Source organism: Lepisosteus platostomus, chromosome 8 (assembly GCF_059453375.1).
Source record: "Lepisosteus platostomus isolate fLepPlt1 chromosome 8, fLepPlt1.hap1, whole genome shotgun sequence".
Taxonomy (NCBI): domain Eukaryota; kingdom Metazoa; phylum Chordata; class Actinopteri; order Semionotiformes; family Lepisosteidae; genus Lepisosteus; species Lepisosteus platostomus.
This window is the reverse complement of record NC_142618.1, coordinates 2,867,007-2,880,861: the sequence shown is the minus strand read 5'-3', so window position 1 is coordinate 2,880,861 and position 13,855 is coordinate 2,867,007. Positions and strand designations below refer to the sequence as shown.

General features: G+C 44.9%; 1 protein-coding gene across 2 annotated transcripts in view; it reads left to right on the top strand.

Moving 5' to 3' along the window:
* mib1 (MIB E3 ubiquitin protein ligase 1) overlaps positions 1–13,855 on the top strand; it is a 104,873-nt gene that overhangs the window by 14,335 nt on the left and 76,683 nt on the right. For both annotated transcript variants that reach the window (XM_088642041.1, XM_088642040.1), the window contains exons 3-6: positions 3,250–3,379; positions 7,483–7,587; positions 8,549–8,615; positions 10,643–10,847. In XM_088642041.1, coding sequence (XP_088498167.1) covers positions 3,250–3,379; positions 7,483–7,587; positions 8,549–8,615; positions 10,643–10,847 — 507 coding nt within the window. The remainder of the gene's footprint in view (positions 1–3,249; positions 3,380–7,482; positions 7,588–8,548; positions 8,616–10,642; positions 10,848–13,855) is intronic.

Genomic DNA, 13,855 nt, shown 5'->3' with positions numbered 1-13,855 from the left:
TTTTTGTCCAAAGGCACATTTTGGTTCCAGGTGATGGATGGGGAATTTATTTTAGTGTGTACATTGTAGTGTTGTATTTCCTTGAATGACAAACCCACGCTCATCGTGTAACTGGTGGAAGCTTGTAAACTCCTGGAGGACCCCTCTTGAAGTTTCTTTCGTGTGTAGATCGTAGGTTATTGTGCCTTCAAGGAAGCCTGGGCAGGTAGAAACACTATCGCAATCTGACCATGGTCATATCTCGGAGTATGTGAGATTTCAATGTGAAATTGTGCCTCAGATTCGTCTTCCAGAGGACACATTTGCATGCCAGAAATAAGGAACATTCAAGATTGTCTGGCCTAAAGGAATATTTCACAATGACTCACCCTGTATTATTACTCTCCAAGGGTTCAAAGGAATGCCCTTACATCTGTTGTAAACTCAGTGCTTTGTGAATTAACTGCTTTTTATGTGATCAGTTAGCACTCCACGAACATTAGAGAAAAACATATTTCACTTTCAGGTCACCAAAGATAAGGCTGTTGAAGTAGATGGGTACAAACATTAATAGATGATTATTATACATTGTTTTTAAAACGGAGCAGTTTTTCTCAACTTCATTGGTGTCATAAACGCTTGTGTTTAGTCCTCAGTCCAGGCCGTTTGTATTATGAGGTTTGTGGTTAGATTGTGACCTTTAACTAAGACCTGAGGTGTCTATGTGAATTGAAAGGACACAGACTGGGATTCCATCAAAGCTGAGCACTTCAGTACAGAGAAAGTCAGGTGAACCGGGCCGTACTAGGAAAACGTGTGGAGTTGCGTGAGACACAGGTTGTGTTTTTTATACAGAGCTTTAAAACCAGATCACTGTTCACTGATTTTTTTTTTATTGTTTGACCACCTCACTGCATGCAGGTTTGTGAGCCAAAATAAACTGTGTAAAACCTGACAAACCTCTTTATGCTGACTGCTGCAAACATGTATTGAATGATTAACTTTAGCACCTAACGCTACATAAAACAACAAGAACCAGACTTTACCTTTTGCTTAACCTAAGCAATATTAGATCTGGAAAGCATGCCCAATGCCATAATGCTTAAGTGTTCTATAATATTTAAGTCTTGACTACCAAGAGTAGAGGTCTCTTTACCCCACGTTTCTGTGGAGAGACAGATTGTCATTCTGTAGACTCAACATTTGTGCTTTGTGTGGGAGACAAGCCAAAAAACAGCCAATGATTTTGATTAACTATGATCGTTTACTATGAAACTTCACCTTGAAGGGAGCCTGATTGCAAAAATCAAAAAATGTATTAAACCTAAGGAATGCTGGTTATATGTAGGATAGAGTAGGATTTACTATGATCGTTTACTATGAAACTTCACCTTGAAGGGAGCCTGATTGCTTTAAAAAAAATGTATTAAACCTAAGGAATGCTGGTTATATGTAGGATAGAGTAGGAAGTAAAATCAAAACTTTAACCAGGGAGATCAGCTGTTATATTTATATTTTTTAAGGATTTTGGAAAATCCTTGATTTCGTGTGCGCACTGCAAGAGTCCCTGGGCTGGTGCCAGTCTGTGGATCTGCTGTTCCGAGCAGCAGAGGCCGATGTGCGACAGTTTAAAAGGAATCGCAGTGACAAGATGCTGCACTTCCGGTCACAACTCCACTGTAGGTCCTGACGCAGCACAGTTTAATTACAGCGAGCTGTTGGGTTTGCAGTAAAAATGCCAAAAGGGATTTAGAAATGCAATCAAGCACTCCTGCTCCTACACGTCTGCCGATTGTTGAGTCATTCATTCAGAAACGTTTCTTGGTCATTTAAAAAGTTTATAAGCCTTGTTATAATGATTATAAAGAGACGGAGCCAGTAAGCCTGGATGGCAAATCTGTTTGGGTAAAGTGTTCAAAAACTGCTTGGTCAGCAGTATAACGTAGCAAATAAAATAGTAAAATAATATCCAATGAGAGGGATGGGAGCCTAGTTTGCCTTAGATTTACTTCAGATTTTCAGTTGTTCAAAGATCCGAGTATGTGTGCTTGCTTTTGCTTTTTTCCCCATCACAGAATAGCCTGTAAAATAGAAATTCAGATTTTGAACAAAATGATAAAGCATGTAAAAATCTGTTTCTTGGGTTTTTGAGTAGCCCTATTATCTGTAGTTAGGCTAACATTTATACTTACATGCTAATTAACCTTTCTATTATTCATAGAATAGTAAATGTTTTAAAGCTTGATATTCTTCATACACTGTAAATCTGGATAGCATCTGGCAATTCTAATTATGTTTCAGTAGTGCTCATTTACATTTTAGATTTCAGTTGCTTAAACACTCATATATCTTACTTTACTGCCTCTGTGATGATTCCTTTAATAAATAATTTCATAAAGCCCTGAAACTCCATGTAAATCTTTTATAGAGCACATAAAATCAAGAGGACTTATCCGGTGTGTTATCTCGGTGGAAATGAATGGTTCTCTTTCCAGGAGCTGATGCTGCCCGTTAGAGGTAAACAGGTTTAATTTTGTGTGAGGCCTTCACAATTCGGAAACTTCCCAGCTCGCTCTGGAAAGACCCTTTATAAGTGCTCAGATTTGAGGTTTTGTTCATAGGATAAACACACAAGATTTGTCCATGAGTCTGTCTTGCACCTTGAGTGACTATTGTATTTTACTTTCTAATGCTCGCGACTTTATTTTTCGTTACTTTTTAAATAGCTTTCACTTAAAGAGGAAATCCATTTTTCCTTCTTTCACCCACCACGGAGCTGACATCGCTCGACTCTTAATACAGGCCACACCCCCTGTCTGCTGTGCTCGTACCCGGTTGTGAAGAAGGATCCCTCGTTTTGTTGTGGACCATGGGATCCAAGTAGACTGCATATGCCAAGAGTTTTCTCCTCGTGCCCAATATTACCCTCACATCTCTGAAAAAATAAATGTATAGACGTATTGCGAAGAAGGCAGAGAGATTTAATCCCAGATGGAGAAGCAGACACCTGATCTCTGTTGTGTTAGTCCTTTGGTTGGTGTTTGGCGTTAAAGCTCTGTCAGAGTTTTAGAACAGTATACGTCAAGGCTTTAGGTCTGTTGGGGGGGGGGGATTGTACATTATAAAGTGATTTGTTTTCATTAACTTTAGAAGGTCGCGGCCACGGTTTAAAAAAAAAAAAAATTCTCCAGTTCCCTCTTCTCAGATCGACATCTCGGGTGCCAGTAGGACAGTAGTGCTAAGTGTGGAGCTCTTTCTTTCTGCTGGCAGGGTCCTGCTGGAGTCCCGGCGCAAGTCGAAGAAGATCACGGCCCGGGGGATCTTCGCCGGCGGCCGCGTGGTCAGGGGCGTGGACTGGCAGTGGGAGGACCAGGACGGAGGCAACGGCAGGCGGGGAAAGGTACGCAGGGCTCGTCCGGAACGGGGCCCGCGGTAGAGCCGCGCCAGTACACGAGCTCGGGGGATCACCGGCATACGGGTTCCATTCACCAGGCAATGGGAGTCGTCAATACAGGCCCAGCAAGAGCGCGTCTCTGGCACCTGATGCATCATGAGTCGCTCTGGTCTGATTGTCCCGTTCAGTTGACGATCTGTATCTCGACAGCAAGCGGTAACTCACTCGGTCAGCAGCACTTGACGGGTCCGTATTCTGGTTTCAGTCAGAACATGCCTTCTCTCATCGCTGTGAGGTGGTTGGTTTTGCAATACTCCCTCGAAGTGAACAGGACAAAAATGCTTGTTTTTTTTCTTACAAGGTGTTTAGCTTTTAATCTTCACACCAGGGGCTGGCTAACAAGTTAGCATATCTTTAAAGATAATAGAGGCATTTCATTAACCATGACTAACTAGCTGTCATGGTCTCATGGATCTTTTCTCATTTGTTTTAAGCATTGATAAGCTTTCCTTTCGTAAAGCTTTATTTCTTTATGTTGTGGATTTTAAAGAGAGTTAACATACAAACACGGAGTGGTCATAATTATATGTAACTTAGATAACATAAGATACTTAAGATAGTTAACAATTGTCAGTGGCTGTCAAGTTTTATATTCACCCATAAATATGGATAGGAAAAGTATTCACTCATTTTTTTACAGTTTCTTAAGTTATGCAGACATTTAGAAAACTAATACAGAACAAATGTCAGAGTTGATCTCCATGAAACATTTGATACGTTACAAGTAAAACGTATAAAATAAGTATATTTTATATATATACTTTATAGTATATAGTACAATTACAAAAAGTAATTCAGAACAGGTGTTTAATGTTAACAATGGCACCATGTGTAGTGTGCAGAATTAGTGTGGGTTTTTACAGTTTGGTAATGATATAGAAACGTAATGCATAGTCCAGTGTTCGTTTGGAAACAGTATTTCCCTGTAGCCTCAGTGCATGGTGGAGACTTGGAGTTTGATGGACGTTTTATGCTATAATAACAGATCAGAAATGAAAGCTTTTAAATATTCGCAACCTGAAAGTGCATACTGTAGCTATTATCAGGATGCATTTGTTATTTAAAATGTTATAACAGTTATAAACTGATGGTCCAGATTTAGCTCATTATTTTGTGCGTTGTAGGCACATGGCTTCTATCCAGCCAGCTTCTGCTTACCCAGCGGTTTTCTGTTCTGTTTTGGAAGAATCCCCTTTTCCCACGCTTTCTCCCTCTCGTGACCTCCGCCACCTCTGTGGGGGTCCAGCCTGCGCCCCCAGCTGTTTACAAGGCAGACCTCTTCCTCTTCTGGCTCCGGCGGTCTTGAATCATCCTTCCCTTGAAGAAAGAACAGGATGTGGTCATATAGTCATGCTGCTTCCATGGGAGCCTGAAGTCTGAGTAATCAGCCTTTTACTCAATTATCTCTGGTGCACTGAAAAACAATTGTTATATATCAATTTACTTCTACAACAAGTTCTCAGTTTCTGTCATGGTGTGCCTCACAGCGCCTGGTTCGGTTCCTGGGGTGCTGTCTGTGTGGAGTTTGCACGTTCTCCCTGGTGTGTCCGTGGGTTTCTTCCGGGTGCTCAGGTTTTCCCACACAGTCCAAAAACACACTGGTAGGTCAGTGGGCTTCTGGGAAAAGAGGCCCTGGTGTGTGGTCTGACATCGGCTTTCTTTCTCTGCGGTAGTGCTGCCTCGGTTTTGCGTTAGGGGGTTGTCCCTTCAGTGGAGTGGACGGGCAAGTTCCCCTGTGCCTCTGTAGTAGGAGTTTGATCCTTTTCTGCTCATCCTGTTTGCATCTCGGCTTTCAGTGTTGTCAGGTTGTGTGAGATTTAAAGATGAGAAAGGAATGAGTTCCTACCCTTTGGGGGAAACGTACAGCTCACAGCTCTGCTTGTCTCAAGCTGAAGTAAAACTTTGTGCCATTTTGTCAGTGGGGAGTGCTTTTTACTTGGGGAGTCCCAAGTGGGGAGCTTGTTCTGAGTTTTTATTTTTGTCCAAAAAAACTGCTTTCTTCTTCTCTCAAAAACAGTCACCAGCATCTACATAGGAGTATCGCAAAAACAGTCGGAAGCGTGCAGCTGGTAGAAAGATCTGCTGAATTGCCGTCTTCTAAAATAGCAGTGTATCGTGGGTTTTGGTGCATTGTTCTGTGCTGCACTGCTAATAGAGCCTAACAGCATGTCTGCGTTAACAGCCCATTACTGTTTCCAGCCAGTGACTTGGACAAATGAAAGCAGATGACAGGAGCACGCAGAAATGCCAAGCTCCATTTACGGTAACAACAAACACATGTTTATCCTCTTGTGCTTTTTAAACTGATGATCATTACAGATTATAGGGCTTGTTCTGGTTATGTTTCCCATTGATTCTTTGATTTCAAAGTCTTTGATTTATTGCTCCCAAGAACGCTGAATTGCTGCTGTTAAGGCTATTAATAAGAAAGAAAGAGGTGCGTCACAGCACACTGGGATGATGTCCAGCGGCCAGTCCAGGGGTTCCTCTGGGTCTGGCCCTGCAGCGGACCCGGTCCGACTTTGGTCCTTTCTGCACTTGGCAAGCATGAGCCATCCCGATATCCGTGACCGAGGCCTGTTGATGCATGGTAGTCGGGAAGACTCCGAGATGATGAAAATTTAGGAGGAGTAGCAGAAGAGTTAAAAAAAAAAAGTGCAGCCTCTGTTTTGAGTCGAGGAAGAATAGTGCGGCATGGCTTCAGGACGGGGAAACTCTTGGAATGTTGTGGGCAAGTTGAGACAACGTGTACCATGTGGATAAGCGGCTTTGGGCGAACTTGGAGATGTAGTGGAAGGAATGGCTGCAAGGCTGAAATGAGCTGTATTTGTGTTATTCCTGGGGAGTATTCTAGAGTTTCACTCCTCCAGTCAAAGCAACATGATAGCAACGTGGTAAAGCGATATTGTGGGGACATTCATAGAAAGACAGGAAGCTGCTCCATTCCAAGGAAAACATTTATCCTACTGAGACCACTGAGAATCGAAACATACTGGGTGGAACAAATCAGTCAGTCACAAAAACTTGTGAAATTTTTCTTTGATTGGCTTGCACTGTAACTATCGTGCTAGGCTGGTGGGGTGAATTGAGCCCCGGTGTTTTCCAAGTTCTTGTGAAGTTCCGTCGATCTCATTGTCCTCTTGCCTTGTTACAGGAAACCACACAATAGCAAGTTCCAGTGTGAGCGTCTGTCAGCATTAGACATTACATTCTGCTGTTATAGTAAACTCTCCATTTAACGACCAAAAGGGGAATTTTGTCTGTAAAATCAGAAACACCAGACTTTCCCTGCAGTAAAGAGGAAATAATGCACAAATAACGAGGTCAAATGAAATACTACGCAAGCTGAGCAGTCAGGAATGCCGGTGGTGCCCTGTTGAAGTGGGGCAGTTGCTTACGATGAGTCTGAGTTTCATGTGCTTTAGTGAATTTATGTGGTACACGGACAGCACATCAAATAAAGTGCTTGTATATTTATGATAAAGACAGGAATAATTTTAATTCCCTGTGTTGCTTACAATTGTTACAAAATTAGTCAATAGATCCAGCAAGCACATATGTATGTAGTAAATATATTAATTTTTGGGCTAAAAAAAGTGAAATTTAACAGACATTTAGCAATAACAGACGCGGTGTCCCACCGGTACTCCATTAAAATAAGGTTTTACTGTATTCTTAATGAGCTTTTCTCTTGGCGAGCGCGTAGAAATATACCAGCAATATCAGAAATGCAGTGGGACTGTAGAACAGTGTCATCTTGTGATTTTTATTCCTACGATCTAGAAGTAGTCACCACTTGTAATAAATGCTGGATGCGCCCTCTTTCACCATCGTGCACCCAGGCATCGTGGCCTTAAAGCAGTCGTCCCGGAGGGCCGCGGCTACTCGGGTTCGAGGGCTGTAAGGTGGCCTGGGCACCGATCCGAACTCGGAGGGGGCTGGGGGGAGTTTCTGAGCGGCCTCGCGGCAGCGAGCGGGCTCCCGAGCGCTCGGCTGGAGCCCTGCGGCGCCATTTCTGACCCCCTGCCCTCGCTCCTCTTCCCGTGCAGGTGACGGAGATCCAGGACTGGAGCGCCGCCAGCCCGCACAGCGCCGCCTACGTCCTGTGGGACAACGGAGCCAAGAACCTGTACCGAGTGGGCTTTGAGGGAATGGTGAGCGGGGCGGGGAGGGGAGGGGGTGTCCCGGGCCTTTGTGCATTCCCTGTGTGCGCCGAGCAGCTGGGAGGGCGGACCGCGCTGCGTGTCCGTGATAAAGGAAGCCCCCTGCCCCCAGAGCAAAGCCTCAGAGGGAACAAAGGGAGGGGGGGCGTGGGGGGCCCGCGGCGGCCGCAGGACAGGAGCTCGCCAGCTCATTGGCCGAGCGGCAGGCTGCATCTTTTGAACCCGAGTCGTAAAGTTTTTGTTCCGTTCAGTAACAGATTGTCCTGGTCGTTCTCGGGGGGAGGGGGTGTTGAAGGGGAATCAAGCCTGCCAGCCAGCCATGCGCTAGCTGAGTGAAAGTGCTATGGCCGCTGGCTTGCATTCGAAAGACCGAACCACAGCAGTTACGGAGCCCAGATCGTGGGTTTTTTTTTCCAATGATGTTAAAAATTAGGAGTCCTAATGAAAAGCTGCGGTTAAATTGCCTTGTGCTTTCGGCCTTTATAGCATTTGGCTTTGTTTTTGCTGACTTCATGCAACTGGAGCAATAAGCTGTGTTAAATAGATTTAACAACCCCGGACTGGGCTCTTTATGAATTGTCTTGCGTTAAGGAAGACTCCTCATTACTTTACATGAGGCGCAATTAATTCTAATTAACTGCACTTGTTCTGCAGGCTTGATTGAAGAGGGATTTACACTGCACAGGCAACAGAGGATGAAAAGTCTGCCTATCATTTTCAAACGACTGCCATTTCATCTAATTAAAAAAGGGAAAGAAAAACACCCGACAGTGTTAGGAGTGCTCTCAGAAACAGTATTAAGGAGACTTTAATTGCTAATGAGTAATTTCATATGTTCCAGTCTTATCTGGGTCTTGGCGGTAGGAGTAATAGATGGGTTTTAGGGAGCAGAGTACACATTTAGTCCGCCTGCGTAATCTCACTCCGTCACTGTGAATTCTCGCCCCTCTAGTCTGACTTGAAGTGTGTGCAGGATGCCAAGGGGGGTTCCTTTTATCGAGACCACTGCCCCGTCTTGGGTAAGTAACCTTGTTATTGACGTGCCACCAAAACAGCCTTTGGAATGAACGGCCTATTCCTAGTCTCAAGACCATGTCAACGGTGCTGACAGTAACACCGAAACTCAGTCGAGGAACCAGTGTCATTGTGTGTGAGCTCTTTTCCGTTTTGGAAAAGTTAGAGGCTTCTGCTCCATCTTGTCAGTATTTATTACAGGCGTTGATTGGTATAGTCGACGTTGCACCTTGTTCAGGAAATTCACTCTTCATTCTGTTCTCTCACAGATCTGGTATAAAATTAGACTGTCGGTTCGAACAACAAAGCATAAAGACTTGCCTACCACGTGCTAAAACAAATAACAGCTGCACTTCATGTGTAGAATTGTTGAAGTATTGCTACATCAAAGTGTTTCTTTAGCAGCTGCATTAACACCTTGGATTCTGATCTCGTCTGATCTCCAATGCAAATTAATGTTGGGCCTGGTCAGTACTGGGTTGTATTGGGAGGCCTCTGTGAAATGTGTTGCTGCTATAAGTGGCATTAGTGGACCAGTAGGTGCTACCCTTTCACCTGCACCTGGATTTCTGGCATTGTTTGGATCAGATGGGAACTTGAGGTCCTGCCTGTTTGGGTTTTAAGGTCCAGTGGCACTGTACATAAGACTGGGGGTGTACTGGCTACAAGAATGAATTAATTCAACCAGTGAAGTAATTTCTCACTCATAGTAGCTGCCATGTCTCCCCTCATATGTGTGTTTGGAGTGGTAAAGCTTTATACAAAAGCAATGTGAATATTTTAGTGGCATTTTATATTGATATTTTTTTAATCTGTAGTGTTGGTTCATCTGCTAGAGGTTATGAGAAACTGAATTCCCTCATATCTGTGGTCTAGATAGATATCCTGCAGAAAAGAAGCTCTGGCAAGAGTGTCTCATGCTCTGCTCGTGTGGGGACAGAGCTGTCTGAGCTTCAGGGAAAGCGGGGAGAATTTTTCTAAAACTGATTTCCAACCGTCTATCCAGCAAGACAGACAGACTAAAAGCACGAAAAGAGATGCAAAGGTGGATTTTCAAATTCTATGAATCAGTTTTTTGGAGGGGAGGCGGGCAGTTTTATTTTTAAATAGCACTTAAAACCTTCCCCCTGCTTGGCATGAGTTTACCTGAGCTGTTTTAATGTGCAGTTAGCTAAAGCTTTGTTGGTAGCCTGCCAAAGTGAAGAAACACAGACTGCCCTTTAATTAGATGCACCGGTAGGGAAGGTGCGGAAAATTTCAGAAACGAAGGATGCGCAGTGCTGTCTTGGCTGCTGTGTTTAATGTTGCCACTAGATGCCAGTGTTAGCCAGCATGCATTCCTTGAGTCCCTGCAGTGAACACTGGTTTTGCCTTTTAGCTTGAACTGCACTACAGTTCCTTCTCCTAAGACATAGGTTTTTTCTTTTTGAAAGAGCGATAATGTAAAATCCCACACTGATCCATGTCACTAGACAGGCTGTTGTTGCAGTGATGTGGGTTCTGTCAATTGAAGAACATGGCTCTGTAGCTGAACGCACTGTATACTGCAGCACAGCACCTCTGATACTGCAGTCTGACCGTGGTAATCGGGCCTGAATCTGTCCATACTAGCTCTGCAGGAGAGAGCTGTGTCATGGGGCGGTGGAACAGCTGCTTGATTTATTTTAAAACGTGCTGCTTGCATGGGGAAGCACTTCAGATTTATGCCCTTAATGTTTTCTGACGGTGCCGCATGAGAATAAAGGCTAAGGATTTTAATGAATACTGGAGAGATCACGGTGTCCCCAGAATGCGTCTTTCACTTGAGCAGTAATGTTCTGTGAGATCTGTCGTGACCCGGGGAGGCCCCACTAGGCAGCGGGGTTCACGTTCAGTCCGCTGCAGGTCGTGTTGCCCCAACTTTGCGCCAGTCAGCGTGACGCAGTGCAGGCCGCGGCGCGGGGCGGCGGGCTGTGTCTCTGGGTGCCGGCGGGTCTCCAGGCCCTCATGGCTCTGCCGCCGCGGCCGCGCGGCTCTGCTTCCCCCCCCGCAGGAGAGCAGAACGGCAACCGGAACCCGGGGGGCCTGCAGATCGGGGACCTGGTCAACATCGACCTGGACCTGGAGATCGTCCAGTCCCTGCAGCACGGCCACGGCGGCTGGACCGACGGCATGTTCGAGACCCTCACCACCACCGGCACCGTGTGCGGCATCGACGAGGACCACGACATCGTGGTGCAGTACCCCAGCGGCAACCGGTGAGGGCGCCACGTCCCGCCCCTGCCCCGCGGCCGTCGGCTCGCGCGCGCGTGGAGGGGAGGAGGCGTGGCGTGGGGGCTCCTGCGTGCCGGATTCCGGCTGTCGGGGCTGGAGAGCCTTCGGCAGAGGCGGGCACCGCTGTGGGCGAGGTTTCTGCAGCTGGGGGTCATGTTGCGTACAGCACCTGCGCTCTAAAGTCACCTGGAATGAAATCGTCCAGACCTGACCGGTGTCCCCAAGCCCACAGCGGCCTGTGAAAGGGAGAGGGTGCCGACGGCTCGGAGGTGCCATCTCAAAGGGTACAAATCGGGACGTTTGCCAGCCAAAGCGGAATAAAACAAAGCGGCACACAGCTTTTCACACCACATGAACATCTATTATCGGTTCCCTGGAGTTTCTTGATCCTGCTGAACTAAGAGCCATGGCTCAGCGTGGCGGATGAGTGCGATTCGGAGTGATGAGCCAGTGGAGCACAACCACGGAGGTCCTGGGGCTCAGACTGGCTTATACTCACAACGACACGTTTTCCTGGCTGCTGGGGGTTTGGACTTCAATTCAAGCTTTATTGTCCCCTAGGGGAAATTTGTTTTACGGCACAGTCAAACACAACACAATGACAATACACATGAGCAAAAGGGAAGAGAATACAGCAGTGTTACAGGAGAAAGAAACAAGAGACAAGGTAGTTACTTTGCATTGTTTAAGAGTGTGATTGCAGTGAGGATGAAAGATTTCCTGAGTCTGTTGGTTTTACACCTGGGGGCACAGAGGCGTCTCCCAGATGGGAGAAGTGTGAATTCACAATGGAGGGGGTGAGACACGCTCCCTGATGCTTTTAGCTTTCTTAGTCACCCTCTGTTTGTAAAGGATGCTTAAGTTGATTTGATTAATCCCGATTATTTTGCCACTTATATTTACCAATTTACCCAGCCTATTACAGGTTTAATGTCTCATTTTACCAACACACGCATGTGTTGCTGTACATGCACTTAATCTGCACATTTTGGGTTTAAAGTACTGTAAGGATAGAGACTATTTTAATAATAATAATAATTGCTTACACTTATATAGCGCTTTTCTGGACACTCCACTCAAAGCGCTTTACAGGTAATGGGGATCCCCTCCACCACCACCAGTGTGCAGCCCCACCTTGATGATGTGACAGCAGCCATAGTGCGCCAGAACGCTCACCACACACCAGCTCTCAGTGGGGAGGAGAGCAGAGTAATGAAGCCAGTTCATAGTGATGAATGAATGATGACGAATGATGATTCAGGACAAGTTCTCACCTTAACGCGCTTTGTCACAGCAAGCAACAGGCGACGTGAGTGTGCGCTTGAGACCGTGTACCCCAGATGGGCACACTGTGGGCAGGGGCGGGCAGAATCACTCAGGTGACACACAGGCAGATGAGAAGCCTCGTCTCCAGCTACTGGCTGCCTCCCCTCACACTTAGCAAAGCAAACAAAATGGCCTTGTCTTAGTCTGGATGTGGAAAAATCATAAATGAAATCACTGCACGGCATTTGTAAATCAAACATCACTCATCCTTTTAAAAAAAAACAAAAGAAAATAAAACTGTCACCCTTAACATTTAAAATTTAAAACACTTAAACAGAACGATGTACAGTTAATAATTGGCTAAAACCCCCAATAAGGAAAAAGATTCATCAAGTTCAAATTCAGAGATTTTATTATAAGATGAATAATTTTAAAATAAAGGTCAGTGAGAGGAAAAGGCCAAAGAATAACTGTGCAATTCAGACGTGTCTGTAGGCTTAGGATTCATGTCTCCATTCCATTTCTAGTACCAGTCTGCTCTGCACAGCTTACGTGAAATTGTCATTTAATATCAAGCATAGATAACTTTAAACCTACAGAAACATCTTGTGTGCAGGACTGTTTGTATTTGGTAGCTCCTCCTTCTGGTTTGCACATGGTGCCCCTCCATGTGCCTTATGCATTCTTATGAGAAACTGGTTTCTAATTTTAGGCATTTTTGAGTTACCGCTTCTGCTGTGTAACTTGAGAACCTCTTGAATATGGATACAGCTTCTGTGCATTTGGATTTCAATTTCAGCAATTTCTGCCGTTGACCTAAAATGAAACCCGAGTTCTACTCATAGATCAAACATCTGTACTCGGACTGATGGTTGTTTTAGACACACAAATGGTGAAAAAATCATGTTGCACGTCATGTAACCAGCATTTAATTCATCCCACAATCATTTCTGTCTCAGAAGGTAAAGAAGCAAAAATGCTGACCTAATAACTCGCAGACACAGAGGAATATCAGTTGCCTTTGCTGCATCAGTAAGCACTAGATGCCTGGACCAGTTTCTGCAATGTGTTTCAAATCCAAACCAGGAGCTTCTGCCCACAGTGTTTAGGTGTGCAGTTTGCTCCAGCATTGGATAGCAAAACATACTCCTAATACTTGTTGTTTGTGCCGATGCTTGTCACGTAATACAGTATTTGCATCTTCATGACGTGTGTCGCACACACATTCTTCTGGAACATCTCCCATTCCCAGATTTACAGAACAAAATCTCAACAAAAAAGTCAACAAAACCAACAAGTAGTTTGGTCCCTCAGAGAATCGTGGATTTTTTCAATATTAAGTTTCACTGTACTCCATAGAAATCATTTAGAAGCCACATGGATTTGCCAACAGGGATTTTGAATTCCTGAATTGCTTTATTTTCAGATGTGCTGTGAATGGCACTGTGGGGTTTTCCAAAAATACTCTGACTCTTCATGGCCTTATCTACATTTGTAGCAAAGATGATATGCTGTGCTTTAAACAGCGTGCCATACGTTGATGTGCTCAGTCTAACTCCATTGTGCTCTCGCCTCATTCCAAAGCCAGTCAAGACTTCAGACACACACGAATCAGGCAAGCTGTATCGCCCTTATCTAGCAAACATGGGTGTACAGTATTCATTTGTATTACTGCATAACTACATTTTAACCTTCTATGTGCTGTAGCATTCATTCTTTGAATGTA